Genomic DNA, 13,982 nt, shown 5'->3' with positions numbered 1-13,982 from the left:
CAATTTGACAAAGTTTTTTTGTGAAGGATGCATTATGGGCAAGCAGTCCCGAAGGCCGCAACCAAGCATCGGGGTTGAAGACAATTACGGGCTAGGGGAGAAAATTCATATCGATGTCTGTGGCCCTGTAAACATAAACTCACCGAGCAACACGCGGTTCTTTTTACTGTTTAAGGACGAGAGTACCAGCTATAGGAAGGTATACTTCATGAGCCATTAATCAAAAGTATTCAGCAAATTTAAGGAGTACGAGGCATTCGTATCGACGCAGACTGGAACGAAAATCAAAGACCTGCGCTCGGACAATGGGGCACAGTGCACCTGCAGCCAGCTCCGGACCTTTTTAGAGGAAAAAGGTATAATCCACGAACGCTCGTCACCATACATTCATGAGGAGAATGGTCGCGCTGAACGCGAAATTCGTACGCTCATTGAAAGTACACGTTCTATGATTCACGCAAAGAACATGGATCAAAAATTATGGGCAGAAGCAGTAAATACCGCGTGTTACCTGCTGAATCGGACCATCCTAAAGCCAGGGGAGATGATTACTCCGTTCGAGAAGTGGTTTAAACACAAACCTGATATAAAACATTTAAAGGTGTTTGGATCCGTAGCTTACCTGAACGTGCCGAAGGAAAGACGGCAAAAATTCGACCCAAAAAGCAGACAGGTCATATTCGTCGGTTACGATGGGGAGTCTACTAATTATAGACTCTGGGATAATAAATTGAAGAAAATTTCAATAAGCAGTGACGTAACCTTCAACGAAAATGCCCTGCCCAGTGCCGAAACGCGTGCCGAAACCGATACAATAATCAAGTTCGGAATTGAAGACGAAAGATAGACGATTCCTACTCCAGAAGGTGCAGCCGAACACCAAGCTCCAGTTGTGGAAAATGTCGCCCAAACACGAGAACTGGAAACCAATGGAAATAAAGAAAGCGCAGCTTTGCCAGAGACAGAGCAGGTAGCCGCCAATGAAAATGCTCGGGAAGGTAGACAACTGCGCAATAGAAGAACATTACAAGCACCTGGCCGATACGGCATACCTATTGCTTTTTTGGCTTATACGGTGCCTATGACCTACACTGAGGCAATATCCAGTGACGACACCAGCAAATGGATGAAAGCCATGAACGAAGAGATGCTGGCGCTTGAAAAAAATCGCACATGGACCATATGTGCACTGCCACAAGGAAAACGTGCAATCGGTTGCAAATGGGTTTTCTCAATCAAAAATGATGCAGCTGGAAATCTGAAGAGATACAAGGCGAGACTCGTAACGAAAGGATTCCGACAACGAGAAGGAATCGATTATTTTGACACATTCGCACCTGTCGTTCGCTACGAGTCCATTAGAACTCTTCTTGCTATAGCTGCGAAAGAAGATTATGAAATAATGAAGTTCGATGTGCAAACCGCTTTTCTATATGGCGATCTTCAAGAAGAAATTTATTTGGAGCAGCCTCCAGGATACACAATTTAGAGCCAACCGGATGCAGTCTTGAAGCTACATCGCAGCCTGTATGGATTGAAGCAGTCACCCAAATGCTGGAACGAGAAGTTCACGAGGTTTCTGAACGAATTTAATCTCGTGAACATCGCAAGTGATAAGTGCGTGCTTGTCGGTGTAGTGTAAAGTTCAAAAGTGTATTTAGCCCTGTATGTGGATGATGGTTAGATTATGAGCAAAAGCGAGAATGCAATCAAGAGCGTCTTAGATTATTTAGAAGGTAACCTTAAAATCTCGGTAGATCGGACCGATGAATTTCTCGGTTTCGAGATTAAACGCGATCGTGAACGACGACTCTTAAAAATTTCTCAACCGGGCTATATTAAGAAAATAGTAAAGACCTTTAATATGCTTGAAGCAAATCCGTCAAGTGTACCTGCGGAGCCAGGTATGCCCTTGCAAAAACAAACACCTGCGACTGACAGTAAAATACCGTTTCGTGAGGCAATAGGCTCTTTATTATTCGCTGCACGAGTTTGTCGCCCGGATATCGAATTTGCGGTCAATTACGCAAGTCAATTTTTGAATTCTTACGACGACACTCATTGGCAATCGGTAATGAAAATAATGCGTTATTTAAATGGAACACGTGATTACGGAATAGTTTACGGAAATAGTGGGAGTTCGCTTGATATTTCGGGATTCACGGATGCTCATTATGCCGGATGCTCAGAGACTCGATGATCTAGGAGTGGATTTGTCTATATTTTGAATAGTGGACCAATTTCGTGGTCCAGTCTATTGAAAAAGGTCGTTGCCCTTTCGACCGCTGAGTCGGAATATATCGCGTTAGGTCACGGCGTGAAAGAAACGGTTTGGTTACGTCGTATGTTGAATGAATTGGATATTGTGTGCAATATCGTTCCTGTTTTTGTTGATAACCAAGCGGCCATAAAAATTGCTAATAGTTCCAAAAACCATAAGCGCTCGAAACACATCGATATAAAGTACCATTTTACTCGTGATGTCGTTAATCGCGGAGAAGTAGAAATTAGGTATGTTCAAACGAAAGAACAATTCGCTGATATCTTTACTAAGCCTTTGCAAAAGCAGCCTGTTAAAAAGCTGATGCTTTTAACGACGAAGTCCGGATAGAGGTACAGGAGTTTTCAGGGAAAATTATTACGGGCGTCAGGTTTTCTTTTCGTCGGCCTTCTATGCCGACCTTTTATTGTAAAATAAATTTAAACAAATAAAAAAAAACAAATAGAAAATTATAAGGACTAAGGAAATCCGTACTGGGACGTTGCCTGCCTCGTCTGTACCGGTCGCCGAACTCGCCGGGTTGAGGTAGGCCAAGGTTCCTATAATCAGAAAAACACGGCTATGTGTTAGACACACGTAAACACGTTATACGTATCTATGCCGCGTTTGTGTCCTCCCGCTCCTGACTTCGGGATTCGAATATATTGGAGCGAAGAATTACGCTCGCTCGTAATATACGAGCTCGCTAGTGGACTGTATTTTTAATTTTGGCTTTTGATAAAGAATCAATTCCTCATCTACGCCATTTGCAATCGATTACCTTGTGAACGGGTTTGCAAGTGGAGGTTGTAAGGCTCCAAATGCACACTTCCCGTGAGTCTGTCCACTGAGTCTATGCGTCGAAATGCAGTGCAGTGCAACAGCCCAACCCTCGAACTGTGGCTGCTCTTGGCTGCTTCAACAGACGACTTATTGGTCAGGGGTTGCACTACGGAGCCCGACTGCACGTGGTTCACTGCACGTTGCACATCTATTCGCTGCACTTAGCAGTATTTGAACCACGTGGGGGCCTGACCCACGACTCCGTTACTCCTCCGCACAGGTGCTCCTGTAAACGTTACACCGGCGGGATCTGTAGGAGTGAGGACTCGCAGACCGGAAAAGTCAGGCGTCCTTTGTAGACGTCGACACGGCTACAATGGACCCACCTGGATGGTTCACCACGTAGGTGCCTCCCTTTAGTGTCTCCTCAGCCTGGCGGTAATCACAAGAAAATTGAAACGAAATTTTGCCAACTTTCTTATGTTTCGACCGTTTATACGATCGAGACGACCGCCCAATTCTGCACGGAGGGATCGAACACTTTACTGGTGTATATTCTCGATCACTCCACAGGATATCGAACACCTTACTGGTGTATTTTCTCGATCTCCTGTCGCAGGAATGATTTCGTGGAATCTCAATTTGGGAAATCCCATACAAGATTCCGGGGCATACTTGACCGAATCTAAACCGATCCGTTTGTCAAGGAAAAGGCGGATTATTTCCACACTTTTCTCGAGTTTTATCGAATTCTCAGCTGTGCGAGGTCAATCAGTGGACCCGCACCAGACTGAACATCTATTCTTTACACCCTTTAACTACAGGCAGAATCGTTCTGAATATTAAACAATGAGAACTTTGTTTTGTAAATTTTTCCGTTCGAGTGCAATTGGAAGCCGATCCGCTCTAGTTGGAAGTCTATGTAGGACTGCGCGGATTGACAGCCGAGGACGCGGCCGCGTTACTCTAATTAGTCGTTACGCGGCGATGTCTAAATTTCGGCAGTCTTTCTCCTTCTGATTCTTCGCACACTACCCTCTCACGGTACTGGCGTCATCAACAGCGTTAGCACACTCGAATCGAAGGTAATGAGCCGTTACCGATGCCAGAAAAACTAGTAATAAACGCGTTTTTCTATCACTGCACGCTGTACAAATTCTCTTAGAGATAATCTCCCGATCATTCCACGCTAACAGGACTAACGGTAATCGCGGCCGAGGACAATCGCTAGGCATTATCAAAATCTTTAAACACAGCCGTTTTGCTATACGAGAGAAAAATTAAATATCAGCGGGCATTCAAAATAAGTGGGAGTGTTGAGAATAGATATATTTTGTAATTCCGAATATTCACGATTTTTCTCTGCTCGACGCCGGCCCAGGTCATGTCGTACAATTAATAGGTCTGCCGACCATTAGGCGACGCATATATAGCCGGGATTTTTCTCGGTTTGAAGTTTGGCGTGCGACAACCCTGACCGCGGAGAAAAGACTTCCATATATTTTGTCGCCTCCGTGTCTTACACATTATACCGTTTCATCAATTTATTCTTTCTTCTTTCTGCGGTAAGCGATTGAGGAAATCTGTCACAAAGATAGATCCTCAATACAAGCATACTTTTTTTTTTTTTTTTTTTTTTTTTTGTCGTGGGGAAAATCTTCGAAAGACTCCCTCCCACCTCCTTGGGGAGAGGTGGGAGGGGTGTGTGGGATTCCCCGCGCCCGTACAACGACAGGCGCGGGACCTACGCACTAAAAACCCCACGGTGACCTTTCGGCACGCTCTGGGAGGATACCGGGAATCGCTCGAAGCATTCTTCCGGTATCCTCCCCGTGCCCGCGCTTTCGCGCCCATCCCCCGGGGGGACAATCGGTCCCCCCAGTAGACACACTGCCTCATAGCGGCGGGACGGGGCCACTCCATCCCGCCGCTATCCGTCCCGGGGCCGCGTTTAGTGGCGGCTGCGAGCCCCAACTCGCAACCGCCCGCGACCCCGTTTCCACCCCTCGGCGGCCGGGCGTTCATGACCGCACCAGACCGCCGAGGGTGCCTCCCCTTGCGTCGCACCGGTAGGGGGAGGCACTCCTACCCCCAACCGGTCCGACCCGGCGCCGCCTGGCGGGAGGAGGGTCTCCTCAGGACCCCCCTCCCAGCCTAGGTCATCCGCCACGCCGAGGCGGCCGCCCGCGACGCCTCGCGACCGGGCGACGACCTCGGGCCACCGCACGAGCGCGAGCTTCAGCGCGCCGCTGAAGCTCGCGCTCCCTCCCCGCGGCCTCCTTCTGCAACATTACGTTCTCGCAGAAGGAGGCCACGGCCCTCCACTTCTCCTCGCTGCCGAGCATGGCGCGCACCACGCCCGGCAGCGAGACATCCCGCCCGACGACGCCGACCAGGACACGGCGCTCCCCATCCCACGCGGGGCATACCTCCAGGGTATGATCCGCCGTGTCCTGCTCAGCGTCGCAGTGGCAGCAACGCGCCGTCGGCTCCTTCCCTATCCGGCACAGGTATCTTCCGAAGCTGCCATGCCCGGAAAATACCTGTGCCAGCCGGTAGGTGAGGCTGCCATGGCCTCTGTCCAGCCACTCCTTCAGGAGTGGCCGAACAGCCCCGACAGTCCGGTGCCCCGCGGTTGGCAGAGCCAGCCGCTCCTGCCACGCGAGCAACACGGACTGCCGGGCCTGGCGCTTCAAATCGCCCCAAGCAGGTTCCTGCCCGCCCGGGACCGCCCCCACCCCCGCGCGACGGTCGACGCGGTGCCGGTACATCACCGCGTGCGACCGCGCGAGCAGGTCCATGGGCGGCATCCCCGCTAGAACCGTCGCCGCCTCATGTGACATGGTCCGATACCCGCGGACGACCCTGAGCGCCATGCGCCTTTGCACCCGACGCAGCATGACTAGGCAGCCAGGTCGTCCGCCCAGACGGGGGCCCCGTATAGGGCCACCGACTGGACCATTGCCACATAGAGGCGACGAACTCGGCCCGCCGGGCCCCCCAGGTTGGGCAGGATCCGGCCCAGAGCCGCAACCATCCTTTCCAACCGGGGGACCAGGCAGCGGAAATGCTTCTCGAAACGCCAGTGGCTATCGAGGATCAGCCCCAGATACCTGATCTGGGGCTTCACCTCGATGTCAGCCCCACCCACCCGAATCAGAGGGGGTGGCGGATCCTGCCGAGGTGAATGAAACGCAATCACCTCGGTCTTATGGACCGCCACCGTCATCCCCATCCCCCTGATCCGGTCGACGACGCGTTGCGACCCCTCCTCCGCGCGACGCATGGCCCTCCCCCAGTGCGCCCCGACGGCCAGCACCAGTGTGTCATCCGCATAACACACCGTGCTGACGCCGTCGGGGAGGCCGGCCCGCAACACCGAGTCGTACGCGATGTTCCACAGGAGTGGCCCGAGGACCGGCCCCTGCGGAACACCGCAGTACACCTCCCTCCGCATATCACCATCCCGGCCCGGATACTCGATCCACCTGCCGCGGAGATAATCCCCGACGACCGCCCTGAGACAAGGGGGGACTCGATGATATTCGAGCCCTCTCCTTATCTCTTCCCAGGGGAGGGTGTTAAAGGCATTGGCAATATCCAAGGATATTGCCAATGCCACCCCTCCCCGGGAGACGGCCGCCTCCGAGAGGGCCCTCACACGACCTATCGCGTCGATAGTCCATCGGCCCCCCCGGAAACCGAACTGGCAGTCGGCCAGACCGGGATCACCCCGCGACAGGTGCCCGACGAGGCGGGCAGCAATCACACGCTCGAAGAGCTTGCCCACCTCGTCGAGGAGACAAATGGGCCGGTATGCGGAGGGAGACTCCGCGGGCCGACCCTCCTTCCGGAGGAGGACCATCCTCGCCACCTTCCAACTGGGGGGGAATCGCCCGTCCCTCAGGCAGCGGTCGAACAACCGCCTGAGGTCGGCCCCAAGGACGCCCTGGGTCAAGACCCAAACCCGGCCGGGCACACCATCCGGACCCGGGGCCGTGTTACGAACCCCGAGCCGTCTGATGGCCGCTGCCAGCTCCTCCTGCGTGACCCCCAGCTCGGCCGTCCACTCCACTGGGACAGCCGCCGCCGCCGGAGGACGCGGTCCCCTCTCCCCAGTTGGGAAGAGTGTATTGACCACGTCCTCCAGCAGCCGGGGGTCAAGACCCTCGGTGACGGGGGGCGCCCACGGGCGGAGCTTATTCAGCACCACCTTATATGGGCGCCCCCATGGATCGTCATCAAGGGTCTGGAGGAGCTCCTTCCATGCCTGAGTCTTGGCCCGTTTGATGGCGACCTGCAGAGCAACCCGCGCCACGCGGTATGCTCCATACAGGTCATCAGCTGCCCTCGCTCGCGCCACGCCGTCGCCTGTACGTTGACGACGGCGCGCGCGGGTGTACTGGCGTCGGGCGCGGACAGTCGCGACTCGCAACTCCGCGATCGCGTCCGACCACCAGTACACCGCCCGGCGAGGAGAAGCCCGCCCGACCCGAGGCATCGCCGCGTCGCAAATACCCGCGACCAATGCTCCGAGCCGGGCGACCTCCTCCTCTATGCTCGGCAACTCGGCCGCTCCCTGCGGCCAAGTTGCAGCGAGGGCAGCTGCCATCAGGGCGTCCTTGTCCAGGCGCCGAAACGCCCAGCGGCGTGGTGGGGTGCCACGCAGGCGGCCGTGTCGGGATGCACTCGCGGCGGCATAGACCTCCATCCGGATGTACCGGTGATCGGAGAGTGTCTCTGCCCCCGCGACCACGTGCCAACCCGACACCATGCGCACGGCGTTGGGGGTCGCGAATCCAACATCCACGATGGACCCCCCATATCGCCGCACGCATGTGTGCTCCGACCCCCGGTTCAATACCCGGAGGTCGAGCCCCGCCGCCCAATCGCCCAGGATCCCGCCGCGAACGGAGGTCCTGGGGGATCCCCAAGCCACCGACTTGGCATTAAAATCCCCCAGGACCAGCACCGGCCGGGCCGCGTAGCGCTGCACGCATGCCGCGACCTCGGCCAAGTACAGCTCGAACGCAGCGTGACCGCTACGGGGCGAAATGTAGCACCCCACCACAGCGACTCCCCCCCAGTCCACGGCGACGAATCCCCGACCGCGCTCCAACAAGGAGAACGGTGGGGACCCGTCGCCCCCTCCCCATACCGTCGCCACCAAGCCGCCCGCGTCGCCCACCCAATGAGGGTGATCAGGGACGCGGTACGGCTCGGCGGCGACCGCCAGGCCAACCCCCCACTCCGCGAGGACCTGGGACATCAAGTCCTGTGCCGCGCGGCAGTGGTTGAGGTTGGCCTGGAGGAGGAGGCGGGGCGGCATTAATTAATGGCCGCGCCAGCCTCCTCCCGGCCGTCCGTCCCCGTAGCACCGTCCACCTCCATGGAGGACGATGCCACCGCCCTCGGCACCGGAGCCGGTGCAGCCCGCCTCTTCCTCTCCTTCCGGGAGGGGGGGGAGCACTTCTTGCTCCCCACCCTGTGATCGGCTGGCCTCCCCATGTCCGCACACAGCGGGCAGTGGGGGGCCGCCGAGCACTGGCTCGCACGGTGCTCTTTGGCACCGCAGCGGTAACACTGACCGCTGCGGTCCACCGGCGAGGTGCACCACTGCCTCACGTGCCCCAATTCGAGGCAGCGGTGACACTGGAGCGGGCGCGGCGCGAGGATTTCCACTCGCGCCGAAACCCACCCCACCAACACCCTCCCGGATTCCGCCACCTTACGGGCGGCGGAGAGGGGGCACCGGGCCCACACCGACCCGAGGCCGGAGGGCGACCTGCGGATCTCTCCGATCCGCAGGTCCTCCACAGGACAGTCCCCCGCCCCCGCAAGGGCACGGGACACATCCTGTGCGCTGACCGAGTCGTCCAGCCCACAAACGCGCATCTCCGTGCGCTTCGTGGGCCGGGCGACCCGGACACCTCGCTCGCCCAGCTGCTCCCGGAGCCTCTGGGCGAGACGATCCGCCTTCGCGCCGCCTTCTGCACCGGGGATCTCCAGCAAGAGACCCCCGGTCACGGCCCTCTTCGCCCTCACGGAGGCGATGCCCAGCTCTTCCAGGGAGATATTTTCCCTGGCGAGCCGCATCGCCTCCGCGAGGGTCAGGTCGCCCCCCTGCGCAACGGTCAGCGTCACCGCTGCCGTTTTTGGGGGACGACCTGGTCGTGCCTTCCCGACCTTCGCGGCCTTTACCTTGGCCGCCGCCGGCGGAGGCGGAGGCTGCGGTTGCGAGGCCTTCCTCGCCGCCCGCTTCGCCTTCCGCCCCACCACCTCACTCCACGCCACCCCCCCTTGGGAGGGTGCCGTGGAGGACGCGACCACCGCGACCACGGGTACACCACCCCCCTTGGGGGTCGCGACCCGGGGCCCTGGTGCCGCAACGCTGGGCGGAGCCTTCACTCCGCCCTTCTTTGCCTTCCCCGACTGTACCGGGACAGGTCGGGGAGGCACCGCCTTCCTGCTGACCGCTCTTCCGGCGAGGAGCTCCTCCCGGAAGGCGGCCAGCTTGCCATCAATCATGTCCCCAATCCTCCTCAGAAGATCGTCTTCTGAGGAGGACGGGGACTTCTTCACGGGCGGAGTGCGGGTGGAGGGGCCCGCGGTGCCCCGCACCACTGCCGCCGCACTCCGCTTATTTACCTCCGCCGAGGGACGCGGCGGTGGAGGAGGAGGGAGGATGGGAGGGAGGGCCGCGCTGTTCCACAGCGCCTCTGCCCTCCTCCTCCCCTGTCGCTCCTCCTCCAACAGGAGCTGCAGACGGGCGTTCCGCCCTCTGAGCTCCCGCGCCGCCACCCTCATTTCCTCCGCCGCGGCCTTCAGGGCCTCCGCGCCACCGCTTTTCTGCCCCTTAAAGGCGCAGGCAGCGGCGACTTTCTCCACCCGCCTCAGGGACGAGGAGATCCTCTCCGATATCTCCTCGGTCACCTCGTCCCTGAGGCAACTCAGCCTCACCGACGGGCTCATCGCCCCGCCCACCTCGACGACGGCCTGCCCCGTCCTCTTCCTCTTAAAGCCTATGTGGCTCGTGCTGGAGGAGAAGGACGAGACCGACGCCGTCTCGTCGTCCTCCTCCACCCTCCACGAAGCCGGACCTGGCGCTGAGTGGGGCGCGAGCGCCGCCACCCTAACCCCAACCCCGTCTCCGTCCTCCCCAACCGACAAAACCCGCCCCATCCCCATTTTATTTTCTGTGTCCATAAGAATCCCACGAGATGGTCGGAAATAAAGGTCCACCCGGGCAGAGCCGCCTTACCCGGGTAAGCCTAATACTCCGGGGGTTCGGCAGGTTCCCCGGAGGTGGTCGCTTGGGATTGGGCCTTCTCCCCCAACCATGCATCCCATCGCCGCGCACCATAGCTTAGGATTGGAGGGCGATTTTATAGAGTCGCCATACTCGTGGCCCAGGCGGTTAAGCCAAGACCCCCGTTCCTCCTGCCGTCACGTACCATTCACAAAACCAATAGGGAATTGTGAATGGGTCGTTGTGACGACCAACAGGAGGCTTACGGTGTGTGTATGACTCGGGTACCCCGGGTTCGTTAAGCCCGTACTGCAGCTGAAAGGCTGGCAGCCCCTGAGGGTGGCTGGCTCCCTGCTCGCTTACTAGCTTACTGCTTGCTTACTAGCATACTGGATGATTACTGGGTTACTGCTTGCTTAGTAGCATAATGCTTGCTTACTAGCGCCCTGCTCGCTAACTAGCTCACTGCTTGCTAACTAGCTTACAGCTGGCTTACTAGCTAACTGGATCCTTTTTAGCTAACTACTTGCTTACTATCATGCTGCTTGCAATCTAGCTTACTGCTTGATAGCTAGCATACTGCTTCCAACCAGCTTCCTGCTTTTTTACTAGCCTGCTGCTAGCTGTCAAGCATACTGCTTTGTTACTAGCGTCATGCTTGCTTACTGGCTTAGTGGTTGCTTACTAGCTTACTGCTTGCATACTGGCATACAGCTCCCATACTAGATCCCTCGTCGCTTACTAGCACACAGCTTGCTTAGTAGCTTACTGATAGCATACTCGCTTACTGCATGCTTACAAGCCTGCTGCTTTCAACTAGCTTCCTGCTTCCTGACTAGCCTGCTGCTTGCTTACAAGCTTACTGTTTGCTTAGTAGCTTACTGCTGGCTTACTGGCTTGCTGCTTGCTTTCTAACTTCCAGGCTGCTTACTGGCATACTGCTTTCTTACTAGCTAGCAGCTTTCTGACTAGCCTGATGCTTGCTTGCTAGCTCATTGCTTGGTTACTAGCTTACTGTCTGCTTAATAGCTTAGTGCTAGCTTAATCGCTTAACCCTCCGAGTACGGGACTTTTTTTTTTTTTTTTTTTTTTTTTGTCGTGGGGAAAATCTTCGAAAGACTCCCTCCCACCTCCTTGGGGAGAGGTGGGAGGGGTGTGTGGGATTCCCCGCGCCCGTACAACGACAGGCGCGGGACCTACCCACTAAAAACCCCACGGTGACCCTTCGGCACGCTTTGGGAGGATACCGGGAATCGCTCGAAGCATTCTTCCGGTACCCTCCCCGTGCCCGCGCTTTCGCGCCCATCCCCCGGGGGGACAATCGGCCCCCCCAGTAGACACACTGCCTCATAGCGGCGGGACGGGGCCACTCCATCCCGCCGCTATCCGTCCCGGGGCCGCGTTTAGTGGCGGCTGCGAGCCCCAACTCGCAACCGCCCGCGACCCCGTTTCCACCCCTCGGCGGCCGGGCGTTCATGGCCGCACCAGACCGCCGAGGGTGCCTCCCCTTGCGTCGGACCGGTAGGGGGAGGCACTCCTACCCCCAACCGGTCCGACCCGGCGCCGCCTGGCGGGAGGAGGGTCCCCTCAGGACCCCCCTCCCAGCCTAGGTCATCCGCCACGCCGAGGCGGCCGCCCGCGACGCCTCGCGACCGGGCGACGACCTCGGGCCACCGCACGAGCGCGAGCTTCAGCGCGCCGCTGAAGCTCGCGCTCCCTCCCCGCGGCCTCCTTCTGCAACATTACGTTCTCGCAGAAGGAGGCCACGGTCCTCCACTTCTCCTCGCTGCCGGGCATGGCGCGCACCACGCCCGGCAGCGAGACATCCCGCCCGACGACGCCGACCAGGACACGGCGCTCCCCCTCCCACGCGGGGCATACCTCCAGGGTATGATCCGCCGTGTCCTGCTCAGCGTCGCAGTGGCAGCAACGCGCCGTCGGCTCCTTCCCTATCCGGCACAGGTATCTTCCGAAGCTGCCATGCCCGGAAAATACCTGTGCCAGCCGGTAGGTGAGGCTGCCATGGCCTCTGTCCAGCCACTCCTTCAGGAGTGGCCGAACAGCCCCGACAGTCCGGTGCCCCGCGGTTGGCAGAGCCAGCCGCTCCTGCCACGCGAGCAACACGGACTGCCGGGCCTGGCGCTTCAAATCGCCCCAAGCAGGTTCCTGCCCTCCGGGGACCGCCCCCACCCCCGCGCGACGGTCGACGCGGTGCCGGTACATCACCGCGTGCGACCGCGCGAGCAGGTCCATGGGCGGCATCCCCGCTAGAACCGTCGCCGCCTCATGTGACATGGTCCGATACCCGCGGACGACCCTGAGCGCCATGCGCCTCTGCACCCGACGCAGCATAGTCATGCTGCGCCGGGAGGCAGCCAGGTCGTCCGCCCAGACGGGGGCCCCGTATAGGGCCACCGACTGGACCATTGCCACATAGAGGCGACGAACCGAGTACGGGACTTCGAGTCCTGAGCCTGGGTCCTTGCAGACCCCACACCGATAGTTCACTAATACATATTCACGGTGGCTCGAGACCGTCACCGATACGGTACTCAGGTAGAGACGGTCGCTCGAGCTCGAGATCCTCGTCGAAATACTATGCAGAGTGGTGGAAGGGGTTTCGGATTACGTTTGGTTATTTGGTGTACTTATACAAAACAATAATAGGGTTGCGATTTGTGAATTATAAAAAAATTATGTTTATTCAAAATCTATATTACCTACTACATGTATTACATGAAAGTGTGCGGTTTTCGGTAAAGTGGTTTTTACAAACATGTTTTTTACATGAATCGCATACAGTATGATATTTGTTGTTGTTCCCTATACAGAAACAACATCTGCCACGTTGGTGACCTGCTAATTGTTTGTTTTTTTTTACAATTTTTCTTCCCGTCGCTTCTATCGCGATTACAATATTGGCTTGTAGCCCTCCTTCTTCATTTTCAAATTTAGTCGCCCGTCTATCAATATTGTTAGCAGTTAATTTTTTTGCTAACTCTTGCAAAAATAACTTTCTTCTCATTGTTGAGGAGTGTTTAAATTCCCATGTTGGATACTTCGTATGCCATACAACAAAAGCATTGTATGCTGCGATATCGATATAATGCATAAATAATGATAGTGGCCAACGGCGGGTGCAACGCCTACAAGAGTACTCCCTTACTAATTTATCTAATACATCTACTCTACTTTTTGTGGAATTGTAATATTTTATAATTTTCGGTTTGAACTTTTCTGCTGCTGTAGATATACTGTGTTCGTGGTGTAGTGTTGAAAGTAGAACAACGCACTTTCGCGGTTTCGGGATGTAGGATACTAAACTTATTGTTTGTGTAAATAGGAAATGAGAAGAGTGTATATGTCGATCTTGTATTTGTGTTAATATTTTTGGTAGGTCCCGCCTATTTTTACGAATTGTTCCAACCAAAAAAAGTTTGTTTTCTAGCAGATACTCCGCCAAACTTATATCCGTGAAAAAATTATCTGTTGTTACACAGCGGCCAGAATTTCTCCAAAAATCTGTCATTTCTTTGACGACCCGTTGCCCTTGATGCTTTTCTGGGGCCTGTCCTTGTTTCCCCAGGTATACTTGCATGTTGCAGCAATAAGAAGTATTTGAATCTCAAAGGGTCCATATTTTGATGCCATATTTTCCTGGTTTGCTTGGCACATAGACTTTGAACGAGC

At 56.3% G+C, this 13,982-nt stretch overlaps 1 protein-coding gene across 1 annotated transcript in view; it reads left to right on the top strand.

Annotated features, from left to right (window-relative positions):
• Positions 1 to 13,155, top strand: part of LOC143350689 (uncharacterized) — a 60,400-nt gene extending 47,245 nt beyond the window's left edge. Inside the window, exon 2 of the mRNA XM_076782714.1 lies at positions 13,124 to 13,155. Coding sequence (XP_076638829.1) covers positions 13,124 to 13,155 — 32 coding nt within the window. The remainder of the gene's footprint in view (positions 1 to 13,123) is intronic.
• The last annotated feature ends 827 nt before the right edge of the window (positions 13,156 to 13,982 follow it).

Source organism: Colletes latitarsis, unplaced genomic scaffold (assembly GCF_051014445.1).
Source record: "Colletes latitarsis isolate SP2378_abdomen unplaced genomic scaffold, iyColLati1 scaffold0013, whole genome shotgun sequence".
Classification (NCBI taxonomy): Eukaryota; Metazoa; Arthropoda; class Insecta; order Hymenoptera; family Colletidae; genus Colletes; species Colletes latitarsis.
This window is presented reverse-complemented; position numbering and strand designations above follow the sequence as displayed.